At 53.0% G+C, this 14,244-nt stretch overlaps 1 protein-coding gene across 1 annotated transcript; it reads left to right on the top strand.

Moving 5' to 3' along the window:
• Positions 1-394: 394 nt before the first annotated feature.
• On the top strand, positions 395-10,596 carry LOC311158681 (EF-hand and coiled-coil domain-containing protein 1-like; the record flags this gene model as incomplete). Its single annotated transcript, XM_084214252.1, has 7 exons — positions 395-1,030; positions 2,277-2,683; positions 2,848-2,939; positions 8,449-8,520; positions 9,603-9,674; positions 10,314-10,421; positions 10,583-10,596. The coding sequence occupies 7 exons, from the start codon at positions 395-397 to the stop codon at positions 10,594-10,596; spliced, it is 1,401 nt and encodes a 466-aa protein (XP_084070378.1).
• Between the last annotated feature and the right edge of the window lie 3,648 nt (positions 10,597-14,244).

A 14,244-nucleotide genomic window follows, 5' to 3' on the forward strand; every position in this document is an offset into this window, starting at 1 on the left:
GCTTTCATGCACATTGGGATTTTAATTTAGTGGAAGCACTCACTCGTTCACAAGCCTTACTTGTCAAAGTGGATTGTGCGATGCTCTTGTGTTGCTTGTGTTAAAGAGAAACCAGAAGGGAGAAATGAGTTAAGAAATTGAGAAAGACACTTGGGGCGCAGGCTTGGCAGCCAAACGGAGCAGGGTGGCAGCCGGCCGCTTTGCCGGAATCCCCTTTCGTGCCGGACAAAGGCGGACGCGGCTCCGCTGCGGGGCGAGCCGGGCGCTCGGCGAGCGGCGCTGGAGCGGCGGCGGCCCCGCCCCGCCCGTCCCGCCCCGCCGCGGGCCGGGGCCGAGCGCTCGGCCGGGCGGGAGCTCAGGATGCTCGGGCAGCGCCGCGGGCCGGGCGGGCGCGATGGAGCCGCCTGAGGGCTGGGACCCCTACGGGCGGCCGGCCCGGCGCACGCAGTGGCTGGTCAGCGCCCTCGCCTACCACTACGGGCTGGACCGCGGCGTGGAGAACGAGATCGTCGTGCTGGCCACCGGCCTGGACCAGTACCTGCAGGAGATCTTCCACGACTTGGACTGCGCCGGTTCGGGCCGCATCCCCGGCGAGGACTTCCGCACGCTGTGCCAGGTGCTGGGGCTGGAGGAGGCGGCGGAGCCCGAGGAGTGCGCGGGGCTGTGGGACGGGCTCTCGGCCGAGCTCACCTTCCGCCAGTTCCACGCGCGGCTCTGCGGCCACTTCAGCACCCGCGCGGGGCCGCGGCTGCCGCTGGGCCGGGAGAGCGAGCACATCGAGACCCAGATCCGCCTGCGCAGCCCCCGCCGCCGCCGCCGCACCGAGCCCGCCGGCCGCGGAGCCGCGGGCAGCGCCGAGCGGCGGCCGCCGGGGCCCTGCTCCCGGGAGTGCTACGAGGAGACCGTGGCGCTGGAGCAGGCCGAGGACCGCATGGCCAAGCTGGAGGAGGAGAACGGCAGCCTGCGGGAGCTGGTGGAGGACATGCGCGCCGCCCTGCAGAGCAGCGATGCGCGGTGCCTGGCGCTGCAGGTGAGTCCGGGCCGGCTTCTGCACCGGCCTCCCGGGGGCGGCTCGGCTGGCCCCGAGTGCTTCAGGAGAGATGCTGCACTCGCAGAATCAGTGTTTATAACCCCTCCACTGCCAGACTGAGACCGAAGTTGCTCGTTCATCCTCGGCATTAACTTTTTAGCAAAGTTTAGTTACAGGGAGGCTTTAAGCAGGAATGTATGGCACCGGTGTACCATCAATATAGTTGTGGTGAGCACTCTGTTAAAAGCGTAGGGCAGTTCAGCTTAACAAACCCAGGTGTACAATGCTGCTGCTGCTTCTACTGCACGTGCAGTCAGGATGTGCTGATACCATGTGCTGGATGTACACCAGTGCAGGGTTTTTCTTGAAGTGAGAAAGAACTTTTGGAGTCCTGCCTGCACAAGCACAAGCAGTGTCTCAGTGAGAAGTTCCTGTAAGGAACATTAGAAAGATGTTTTCCTTAGAGTGCGGTCACAAGAGTTCAGAGTTGGAGCCAGCTCTGCAGGCAGGCTGATGAATAGTCTGGGGCTCCTCTGCACAGCCCCATTAATTCCAGGGCTGGTTCTGCTGTACACACACTTAACAGCAGTTAAATTCCTCTGGCATGAAATAGCATGGAACAGGCAGAGCAGGGAAGGGCAGCATGGACCCATTGTTGTGGCAGGTCTCACCAGGTGGGATTTGATACTAACACAGCACTCACAGAACTCTGCTCCACCTGGGATACTTCCACTTGCAGTAGATGACTGCTGTCTTCACAATGTCCAGCAAGGCAGGTCAGAGACACTTTCACCATTTTCCTCTGGAAAAGGGAAAGGAAATCAGCAGCAAACACAAAGTCACCAGTCAGAGGTCCCAGGAAGAATGGAAACGACAAAGAGGAGAGCTCCAGAACACCCCCAGCTGCTCTCTGCTCTCTTCTTCTGAACACAACTTCATTGGAAATATCTTTTTCAGCAGACTGCCTGACTCCTGAGTACAGACCATAGTAATGACATGAAAACTACTCCGAAACTTGTGCAATAACATGGTAATGTGTAGTTTGAAAATTAATTGCATAGCTAGGTATTAAAAACTACTTTCCAGAGATTGTTTCCTTGTCTCTGTATTTGGCAAAGTTAGTTGCTGATCAACTCTATGTGACTGAAACAAAAAAAAACCAAACCAACAAAGCACAATCCAGCCCCTTCCAGTCTTCATTAAAACCCATCAATTTCTCCCTGCTTTGTGCTCCTGGTCATTGCTGGTGGGACTGCGGAAGAGCCATGCCAGCCATGCAGAAGAAGGATCCTGCTTCATAGGGAGGAAGACACCATTAACACAGAAGCACTCCCAGACCAAGTGCCTCCAGAGTGTCCTGGAGGAAATGGAGCTCATGCGGAGCTCCAGGGATGGGCAGATTGAAGAAGCCATCAGGTTCAGTCAGGAGCTGGAGAAGGAGCTGAAGAGCTCTCAGGAAGCTCTGGTCAGCCTGGAAGATTGCAACCGTCACCTGAAGAGGGAGCAGGCAGAGATGAGGAGGAAAGTGGAAGAGGCCAGACACGCTGTCCTGAACAGTCTTGGCAAAGTGAAGGAGCTGGAAGTGAGAGCTAAGGAGGTGCCACATCTGCAAATACACATCCAGCAGCTGGAATCACAACTGCAGCACGACAGGTAGGTTGGAGTCTGACAAAAAGTGCCTATAAAATCAGTGTTGGGGCACAAGTGAGTTTGAGAATCTCTGGCTGGGGCTTATTAGATATCTCCAAAACACCTTGTAAAATCTGGCCAGAGGGAAATTAGAAGCTGCTCATCCATTTTCTTGGTCGGGTCTTTAGGAGATCTAGGAGTCTTCCAGGCCAAAGTCAGGATGCTGATCTACAGAGAGCTGAAGTCACTCCTCAGACACACAACAACAGGACTCAGCATGGTAATGCTTCAGGAAAGCCCCAACACAAACTGCTGACACTCCTTCAGAAACCATTGCCAACACACTTCTTTCGCTGCCTTTCCTGGTCCGTAGGTCCCATCCCAAGCCAGCTGTAATCAGATGGCTGACTCTCCATTTCATATTCAAGCTCTTCAGCTTGTCCTCAGAACTGGGGAAAAGCACACAAGGACAACGTCTGGCCTGTGGTTTGAAACTTGCTGTGACTTCATTGCTTCTTCACTGAGAGAACAGGTAATAGAGGAGAGAAGCTGAAACGTTCCTAAACCCACAAAAGAGTAGAGTGGGAATCTCAACAAAAAACACTAGCCAACTAAACCCCACTTTTGTAGTGGCATTAACAAATCCTTCCAGAAGTTAGAAAGGTGGTCACAAATTTAATAGTTCACTGCTTTTGTTGCTTTTAATCTCAGACCAAACTTGCACTCACCGGTGGTTATTAAGTGTTAGTCATCTCTGCCCAAGTTTCAGACTGACCTATGCAATAAAATCTAGTTTATATTTCCACTGACCCAAAGCAAAACCAGTATTTCTAGACATATTTTTACTTACACTACTAAATCTAGTATTTTAATAAATTGCATCTTCTGAAGTCCTTGCCTCTTCCTAAACTCACACTTCCTCTGTTTGCTTATAAGAAGAATTCATAGTGAGTTATTTGTGGCATCCTTGCTATTGTACTGTTTTATGAAGTGAGGAAATTCTAAAAATAACCATTTTGTCCAGTGTCTTTCTGCCAGCATTTGTATGTTAATACATGCATGGTTGCAGAAGATCAAAGAAAATAGAAGCATTTCTTTAAACGTTCATAGGATTTAAAAACCACTGCGAGGGCACGTAACATTCAAGGTGACTGTCAGGGGTCTCTGGAGGAGTGACACAAGTCCTGGTGCTAAAAGGGATCACACAGCTTGTCAGGGCTGTCACCTTCTCCTTGGCATGAGCACCAAAGATCTAAGATGGGTTCTTGTCCTGTGGAATTGCTTTTCCAAAGTACGATGAAGGATAAAAAAAGATCACCTTGAAACAGGTTAAAGGCAATGAACAACATCCACTGGCCTTGCAGTGCAGGAACTTCATGGGTTACATCAAAACAAAGAGTGCAAATTTAGAAATGTAAATGACATGTTTCTTGTAAGACAACCTTCATTTGTAATACCTACTTTTAAATTGCATGCTAATTTAAAGTGAGTGTCAAGCTCAGGAATGGTGCTGGACTGACCATTTGGGAACTACACCCCTTTTTTAGCCCTGTGGCACTTTAGCAGAGGCCCAGGCCAGCTTCCACCCCTTGAGATTCTCTGTTGGCCACAAAGCACCTGCAGCTCCCCGTCCAGTGAAACAGCTCTTGGTGCAAACAGTGTAACTCAGAGATGCATAATGATAATTGGGACTTGCATGCCTGTGCTCGTATTCCGTAACACATGGAATCCCATCGCTCCACATGTTCCCAGAGTGGCACAAGAGGTGCCCAAACTGGCACAAAATGGTGAATAAGCAGTGCAGGGCTGTGTGTTAGGGTGGGGAAAGTGTTCAGCAGCAGCTCTGCCCCACACAGCCTTGGCTGTCCCAGCTTGTCCCACTCCCTCTGCTTGCTCCCACCGGTGCTCAGGCAGCCCAGAGGCCTCCTGCTCCGAGAGAATCACCTTCTGATGTGCAGGAGCCCTCATCCATGGGTGTGGCTCGGGTGAGCTGCTGGGAGTGCTTGGTGAGGGGAAGAGATGGGTTGGCTGAGGCATGGAGAGGGAGGGACAGCTGGGAATCCACAGGGTTCTGTCACTTGGCAAGAGTGTCATTGCCCTGTTGGTTAAGTCAGGTTTGTCTTGGTTTGGAAAAACAGGTCTCTTCTAAGGAAGGCAGGAGCCTCCCTTGAACCTGAAACTGTAAACCCCCTCCCTCCAAATTATGATAAATTTGAAATTAAGGGGGGCTCTCAGGCAAAGATATGGGAGCAGGAATAACAGTTATTTTAGTAGGGAAGAAAATAAAAAGATAAAATAAACAATGCAGTAAACTAAAACAACACTGACAGAGTCAGTACACAACCTGACACCCTGTTGGTCAGGGTGCTCATAGCAGTCCAATTGGAATTGTGGCTGCAGCCCTCCTGGAGTGTCAGGTGGGGTTCTGTTGGAGCAGGGATCCTGTAGAAAAGGGTGTAGTCTTCTCTGAAAATCCAGTGGAAGAGGCAGCTGTTCCTCTGGGCATCCAGTGGAAATGCTGTTCTGATGTCCCAAGAGCCCAGATTATATCCAGTTGGGAATGTTTAGCTCCTCCCTCTGGGCAGAGCATCTCACAATGGGATGATGGAATTCTTATCAGCCATGCAGGGACACTCACTGGCCCCTTTCCAGCAGATGTCTCCCCAGAAAGAGGACTGGTTGTGGAAGAGATAAAGAAAATGGCCCAATGAACAGAAAACAACTGCCATACCTCTAACAGATGGTCAACAGAATACATATTGCTTCCCAGTCTAGGACAATGCTGTGTTTCAGTTGCTGTTACCTGTACTGTTAAAGCCTGCCTGTGTTTCAGTCACCTTTCCAGTGAACAGTTTTCTCCCCTGCCAGCTGCCACACAGAGTTTGTGAGCAGGGTCTGGAGTTGGCAAGAGCTAATGCTGCAGGGTAGGGCTGGAGAAGAACGGGGGGGATTTGGGTGACCTGCAGAAAGCATTGACAATTGCAGATATCTCTCCTGAGAATTCACCCTGACTGGCTTGGTGAGCCACAGGCTTCCTCCAGCTAAAGTCCAATTTCTTCCAGAGAGGATCATATTCAAGAATGAGTCCAAGCTATGAGCTTTACACACTGTTCCTGTTTATAGTTTCATATTTATCGAGGAAATGCTTTCTTCTTTTAGGTTCAGATTTTAAAAGCTCTTTTATTATTCAAATCCCTCTTCTAGACCTTCATCTGAGACCTACTTGCAATCACTGATCTAAAATCCCAACCATGGCCTTGAGTTTTCCTCTGAAGTTCCAGTGGTGGTTTAGAAGGGCCTGGTCTTCCTCTGGGAATCCAGTAGGAAAACGGCTGCTGTGGTGTCCCCAAAACCTCAGATTCTGTCTGGATAGGAATGCTTGGCTCCTCCCCTGGGTGGAGCTTCTTCCGATGGGATGATGGAATTTATCAGCCATGCAGGGACACTCGCTGGCCCATTAACAGAAAATATCTCCTGGATGGAGGATGGGTTTGTGGAAGAGATAAAGAAAACTGTCTCATGAAGAGAAGATACCTGCCCCACCTCTTAACAGATGGCAAATAGAATACACACCTATCGTACAACCCAGCACAGGGAGGCACCTTCAGCTCTCTTGTCCAGCAGCACCATCAGGACACTGAGTTCCCAGTGTCCAGGGGGGTTTCGCGGTCACCCTGAGGGACACCACTGGTCACTGACATCCATCAGGCCTCTGAGCCATTGACCACAACCCCCTGTCTGTGACCTGCCAGGCAATTCCTCATTCTCCAAACTGTGCCTCCATCAGATCCACAGCTCACCAAGGGAGGGACAAGGATGCTGGGCAAGGCTGATGTGTCCAGGGCATTACAGAAGTCCAGGCTGGTGGCATCTCTAGCTCTTCCCTTGTGCACTGAGGCAGCCACTCCTTCATGGAAGGCCTCTGGCTTGGTCAGGCAGCACAGACACACCCTGTGCTCCTCAAGGTTTCCTTTGGCATATCAAAGCATTGAAGAGGCTGGGTGGTTTTCCCTGCTGTTTTATTGACTGACTGTGCCCTTTGAGGACCACAAGTGGAAGCAGAGCCTTAAATTGCACATGAAGAGCAAATGCTGAAGTAAAGGCTTCACCTGGGCTGTGAAACCAAAGGGCTGTGTTAGCCATGGCCACCCCAAGGTGCCAAACTTCCAGCTGGGAAGCTGCTGACAGGAGGGAATGTGGCACTTGTCTCCAGCCAGAGATCACTCACTCCTCAGCATCTTGGGCTGGAGCTGACAGTGCCTGAGGAGCTCAGAAATGCTTGGATGTTGTTTTGCGGAGAAGACTGAAAGCTCCACAACTCTGATAAAGTTGCAAAGCTGGTATGTTTATTGCAGCGCTGGACACATGGAGATTACTCTCCTTAAAAGGCATGCACACCTCTGGGAACTTCAGGTCTCTTTTTAGCTCTCTCTCAAATGCATATGCATACAATTTTACAATAGGTTCATGCATATCTATTTTTACAAATTTCGCGTGACATTTGGCGCTAGTTCTTATCAGAAAGAATTGCTAGGTCAGGCTGACCTGCCCCCTTAGCAGTCTCTGTCTCTCTCTATCTCCCTCTGTCTCCCCCCCACCACCTTTCTCTGTCCTTCACTGAAGCAGTTTCTCTGAGCCTAGGCTTTTTGCAAGAACAGGCAGTCACACTAAATAGCTACGTTTTCAAATTACAGAAACCGTAAAGATGTACATTTCGCCTAAATGAAAATGGACTTCTACCCTGGAAAATTTTTACTTTGTCTCAATGTGATCTCCTGTGCCAGTGCCCAGAACACAGAGCAGTGAGCTCGACCTGGGCGGGCAGGCCCAGCCCTTGGATACAACTGCCAGGCAGAACAAGCTCCCTCCCCAAGAAAGAAAATTCCAGTGCTGAGGTCCATCTTCCCCAGGCCACGAGGTCACAGCAGGATTGTGATGTCACAGCAGGCTCTGGGGTCACAGCAGGATTGTGATGTCACAGCAGGCTCTGGGGTCACAGTAGGATTGTGATGTCACAGCAGGCTCTGGGGTCACAGCAGGATTGTGATGTCACAGCAGGCTCTGGGGTCACAGAGCCCTGTGGTTCTACAGCATCACAGTGTCCAGCCTCTCAGTCCATAACAAATGGTGCTGACATCGGGACAGCGGTGTCAGGACAGCGGTGTCGGGACAGCGGTGGCAGCAAGAGCTGCGCGACTGGCAGAGGGCAAGGCACTATGGCCCTTGCTCTGCGCCTCTTCCTGCTGCTCCTCCTGGCCGTGGCCCTGCCTGCCAGGGCTGCCCAGGCTGCTCCGCTGCCAGCGCGGGGAGCAGGTGAGCCGGCAGCCTGGCTCCCCTGTCCCGGGACAGCGCTCCCTGCTCCCCGGGAAGCGCTGGGCATGGTTTTCCCCAGGCCTTTAGGGAGGGTTTCCTCTGCGGGAGGGAGAGAGCCCCCATGGGGCCTGGGCAGCCCCTGTTTCCTCTGGAGGGATGGGTCACAGGGCCTGAAAAGAGGGTGGAGAGTTACCCGGCTTGCCCCAGCCCCTTTGCAGCTTTGGCCTTGTCCACTGACATCTGGCTCCCACAGCCTTATCCAACCCATCCTCAGGAGCTACCTTGCTTTAAGGTCCTCTAAGAGCCAAGAAGCAAGTCACAGAAGGTAAGAAATCCCTGGAGGCAGCCAAACATCTGGGCCAGATGCAGAGATGCCATGGTGGGTGCATTTCCCTCCCTTGCAGTGCCCAGATCCCTAAGGCAGAAGGAGATTCCAGCATACCATGGAAACACTTCTGATCTGTTCTCCCTTCTAGATGAGGGTCCTGGGAATGCTTCTCCAAGAGGTTGGATGGAAGATGGCTTGGAACCCTTGGGAGCCTTTGCAGGTAAGTTCTCAACTTTCCCTCCAAGAATTATCACAGTCAACCTGCAAGAACCAGGTGACAGAAGCTTCTGTGGCTGTTGGGTTACAGGGGTGTCTGCAGGGAGGTCTTTTCCAGGTCCTTTTTTTGGTTGCTGCACACAAGCCCAGCTCCCACGGCAGTGGTGAATAGTGTGTCCCTGCTGACCCCACAGGCTGAGCCCTGGTTTTGGGAGATCCATGCACATGAAGAGGAACTACTTTATTTTAAGGAACTCCAACAGGCAACACGAAAGATACAGGAGACAGCAAGTCCCTGGATGCAGCCAAACATCTGCACCAGATGCTGAGTGATCTGGAGAGGTGCCATGGTGGGTGCATTCCCTCAGCCTTCCCTGGGGCTCAGCAGCCGGGGGCTTTGGCTGCACATCTGCACACGCCGTGCCCGGCACAGCGGGAAGGGATCCATGGCAGCCTCGCTGCCCCGCTGCTGCTTCCACACCCTGCAGGGCTGTTCCCCAGCCTGGCCTGGCTGCAGCTTCTCCCCAGCCTCTGCTGGAAGGCGTTTGCCATCAGCTGACCTGGGGGGCCAAAACTGCACCAAGGGCCATGCACCCCATGAGATCCCCTGCAATTTCCCAGTGTCAGAGTACCTTGGAAGGGGCAGCTCTTTGGAAAAGGGAGGGCCCTGGAGCAGCCCCAATAACCGGATCTTTCTCCTGAATCTTATCCATTGCTTGGACAAGCATTGCCTCCTGAAGATGCCACCTTCCCACTGGGGAACAGCCCTACCTGATCCAGCTCTCCCTTTTCCTTCCTGCAGAGATGGAAGGAGAGGCTGTGCTGAAGGCTCAGTTTCCCGGAGGAAGCAGGGGCTCATTGGCAGCCTCTGCTGCAGGAAGGGAGGCGATGCCAGGCACAGTGGCAAGAGGTAATTGCTGTGCCTCTGGGCCTGAGCCCGGCTGAGGCTTGAGCTGCCCTCTCTGCTGCTTGGCGCTCCTGGAACACAGCATTACCTGACCCCTGTGCAGTGCTGGGTTCCCTAGAGAAAGGGATCCCAACACACCATGACACCATGGGAGGGTTTCCATCTGTGCTCCTTTCTAGACTGGGATCGTGACTTTGATCATTTGGAAACGCTGGTAAAGCACGGCTTAAGTACCTTGGAGCTTGGTGAAGGTAGGCTAACAGCAACCCTTTCCTAACAGAGTAATCATTGTCCAAGAGTAATCGTGGTCCAGAGTAGCGTTCCTGTGTCATTTCCCTTAAGATCCTGTGAAGTTTGATGGATTCTAGGAATCCTGGCCTGCAAATTTCTACTTTGTACCCAAGCGTGATCCCACAGGATGGCTGTCAGTGGGAGGAAGGAGCATTTAGCTGTCCATTTCCTCCCGTGTGCAATGCCAGTGTGTCCTTCTGTGTGCCCTGTGCAGCCACGGAGAAGAGCAGAGAGGGAAGGGGCCAGGCCCAGGGCTGTGCCCCAGGGCTGAGCCTTTCACAGCTCCTGTGCCAGCCCCAGGGAGCCTGAGCTGCTCCTGCTGCCACTGCCAAGCCCTGGCCCTGCCTGGGGCTGGGTTTGGAGCTGCTGGCAGACCCAGGGAGTCCTTTCTGTCCCGTGTGCCCCGCAAGGGGCTCCTTCCATCCCAGTGTGGGGCCACTGCAGGCACGTGGTCCCCCTGGCCCTGCTGTGAGGGAAGGCAGAGCCCAGGGAGTGCCTTGGAGGGCACCAATCACCCAGGTGCCCTCACTGCCACTCGGGCCTGAAGGAGAATCTTCAGCAGTGTAACGGGAGCTGTTCTCTCCTGCCTTTCTTTGCAGCTGAACCTGATGATGAAGATAATCCTAATCAGGAAGATGATCCTGTTGACAACGATGTTCTGGGTTCCCATCCCATACCCATTACTGAGCCTCTGGGATATGGGCAGGGTAGGTCAAGGCCTTTCCCCCTGGGAGAGCTCTGCCAGCTCAGAGCCCACAGCTCGGCCAGGGGGGCATCGCTGCAGGTGCCAGGACAGAACCACGCACGTGTGTGCCCTCGCCCTGCGCCATCCCCTCACCGCTCCTGTGGCTCAGTGTTGTCCCTGCAGATGAGCAGAGATGACAGAAGCCTCTGTGGCTGTTGAGTTACAGGGCTGTCTGCACGGAGGACTTTCCCAGGTCCTTTGGTGGATGTTGCACGCAAGCCCAGCTCCCGTCGCAGACGTGAGTAGTGTGTCCCTGCTGACCCCGCAGGCTGAGCCCTGCTTCTGTGGGACCCATTGCTAGGAAATGGAAATATTCCTCTTAAGGTCCCCTGAGAAGGAAGAACAAACGCATAGGAGCTCGTAAGTCCCTGGAGGAATCCAAACATCTGGGAAAAAAACGGAGTGATGTGGACAGCCAGCGTGGTGGGTGCATTCCCTCAGCCTTCCCTGGGGCTCAGCAGCCAGGGACTTTGGCTGCACATCTGCACACGCCGTGCCCAGCACAGCGGGAAGGGATCCATGGCAGCCTCGCTGCCCCGCTGCTGCTTCCACGCCCTGCAGGGCTGCTCCCCAGCCTGGCCTGGCTGCAGCTTCTCCCCAGCCTCTGCTGGAAGGCGTTTGCCATCAGCTGACAGGGAGCCCAAACTGCACCACGGTCCCGAGATCCCCTGTGATTTGCCGGTCTCTGGGTAGATGCAGCGAGGCAGCTGTTTGCAGGAGGGAGGGCCCTGGAGCAGCTCCAAAACCCAGAGCATTTTCCTTGTCATTCTCCCTGTCTTTGACAAGTATTGCCTGGAGCAGAAGGGCACAGCAGAGAGGAATTATGGCATGCAGGCTCAGGGGCTCGGGTACTGAGCAGTCCTGGTGCAAGGGGCAGCAAGGTGCCTGCAGGCCCCAGCTCGGGGGGAAACTGGGAGCCAGAACGTCCTGGCCGGATCCACCGTGCTGCCAGCTCAGCAGGGCAGCACAGCACGGGCTCACGCTCCCCTTTGCTCCCACAGATGCAGCCGGCACCTCAACACGTAATGACAACATCTGGAGGAAAGTCTTCTGCTGGGGAACACCTTGTCTGCTTAAGTTGATGGCCATTCTGGCTGTTGGGGCACTTTGCCTCTTGATTTTCTGTGCTGGAATCTTATGTTGCTGGAAGGGAAAATGGTGAGTATTTAATGATTTTCTACTTCAAACAGCTGCATTTAAAGGCTGCTCATGGTCAGGGAACATTCCCAGTGAGGCTGCAGTGGAGCTGTGGCCAGTCCATGACTGTCCAAATGACTCTGCTGAGGGTTCTGCTGCTGCCCAGTGCTTTCATTGGCCTCTGAAGTGCTGGGCCTTGTCCTGGGGGGCCGGCTGGGGCTGCAGCCAGGGCTGGCTCCCACTGAGGCTGCGTGGCCAAGAGCAGCCCCAGGGGCACAGGGCAGAGGCAAAGCACGGTGGGGAGGAGAAAGAGCAGGGAGGAGATTGCCCTGAAAAGGCAGAGGCGCTCTGGGGCCCGCTCCTGGCCAGGGACCCTGCCCAGAGCCGTCCCCTGCTCGCCGGGGCCGTGAGGGGCAGCTGTGCAGCTGGGCCAAGCTGTGCCAGCAGCTCCAGCCGTGCTGGGGAGCCTTGCCAGCCCTGGGCCCTGCTGTGCAGGAGGGTCCCTGTGTGCCACTGGCAGCTGGGGCCTCAGCCACCTCCTCTCTCCACAGTCGCGCTGCCGCTGCTCCAGCATCCCGGCCGAGAAGGCGTGCCTCTCCCTCTCCCCCAGAGAGCCCAGAGACCCTCGGTTTTGACAGCTCTCACACGTGGCCTCGGCAGCAGCAGCTGCCCAAGAAAGCAGAGCACCAGCCCTCCGTGCCTCCCCCACGGCCCCCCAGCCCGGCCCTGAAGCGGAAGCCTCCTGAGATCCCCCCACCTCCTCCCCTCCCGAGCTCACCACCCTGGTCCAGCTAGGACTGCAACTGGCCAGCCACGCAGGGCTTGGGCCACCAACAGCTGGGGGCACCTGCTCTCCTCTACAAACAGCACGTGTTACCTATGGGCAACAGCCAGACTCAGTTTTCATACTCTTGGACCTTCAACAGGAAGGGCTGAAGATTTTCCCATGCCCTTTCTCATCCTTTACCACTTTGATTTTCATACAGCTTGGAGCTGGTCGCATCCCTTAAAGACTTTTCTAGCTCTGCATGTTTTACCTTACCTGAAGAAAAAAAAAATAAAAAAAATTCTTCGGTTTAAATTTCATTTTTTGTGTGGTTAGGCCGCTCACATTTTGAGCAATTAATTTTCTATGGTACTTCTTCTTCCCTTTTCATTGCTATCTATAAAAAGTTCATCTGGACATAAAAATCACCAGAATTACTGAGATTTACCTCAAAGCCCAGAGGAGAATCTAGCACAAAATATTCTCCCTGTGTACTGCACAACAAGAAATATTCAGAGGAAGACACAGTGGCAGCTGAGGCTCTTTGAATTCCCAGAATACTGTGCCTGCAGAGGAGGCAGACAGCCCTGGCAGTGGCTGAGGGGACTTTTCCTCACAGACTCCTCTGAAAGTGTGTCAGGCTCCTCCTGAGCTACAAACAATTCTCCATTCCTCAACAAAGCTACTCAGGTTCTTGACTTATCTTAAAGAGCAAAAGCAAATGTGGTCAGAAATTTCTCATCAAAGCCTGTTTGCAGAGAAACCCCACCATATGTGAGCAAATATTTCTTAGCATCAGTTCACTCAAAAGAAAGCCAACCCTGAATTGAGCAGCGCTTTAAATGAGGTTGAATTCTCTTTCCTCACCTATCAGCCAGATTGGTTTGCCTCTTTTTTGCCCTAAAGAGAACATTGCAACACACAAGAACAACACTGTCAGAGTCAGAACTCAACCTGACACCCTGTGGGTCAGGGTGTTGGTAGCAGTCCAGTTGGAAAAGGGCTGCAGTCCTCCTGGAGTGTCAGGCGTGGCTCTGTTGGAGCAGGGGAGTCTTACAGAAAAGGGGTGTCTTCTTCCTCCGCAGATCCGTGGAAGTCGAAGCAGCTGCTGTTCCTCTGGGGAGTCCAGTGGAGAAGAGCCGTGCTGGTGTGTCAGCATCTTCCCAGTTATATCTGGGTAAGAATGCCTGGCTCCTCCCTCTGGGCGGAGCATCTCACAATGGGATGTTACAGTTCTTATCAGTCATGTGGTGACATTCAATAGCCCCTTATCAGCAGATGTCCCCCTGTTGATTATGATCACTCAGGAAGAGAGATAAGGAGAATTTCCCACTTGACACCAGGCAAGTGCCATACAGATGTCAATAGAAAACATCTTGCCTTGCAATCTGGAACACTTTGCTAGATCAAAGATGGATGATATTATTTTCCAGCTCTCAATAGATCTGTCAAAATTTACAAATACACAAACTATCATGCATAGAAATATTTTATAATCATTAAACTAGATAGATAGAAAGATAGACAGACAGATAGATAATAGACAAATGGATGGATTGCCAAGGCAGATCGAGACATATGAATGCACTTCCCTGTATAACTTTGCATAGAAATGGATGGGGAAGGGAGAAGTTATTCTTTTCTACACGTGGGAAACAATCTTTTTTCCAGAAGAATCAGTGTTTCTTCCTCAGTGACCACCAGGGTACCTGAAGACTCCACCAAGAAGGAAGGCCCTGTGATCCCAATGGCCTGTGCCTCCAGCAATGCAAGAAAGTCAGGCCTGCCTCTTAATACTACAGTGGTGTTAAAGACGTTTATTCTCAATGTTTGGTGACAGGAGGAACAAGTTGAAGCCAGTTACTGCAAAATGCCCGCACAA

The sequence above is a fragment of the Fringilla coelebs genome (genome assembly GCF_963513975.1).
Source record: "Fringilla coelebs genome assembly, chromosome: 13".
In the NCBI taxonomy this organism is placed as follows: Eukaryota; Metazoa; Chordata; class Aves; order Passeriformes; family Fringillidae; genus Fringilla; species Fringilla coelebs.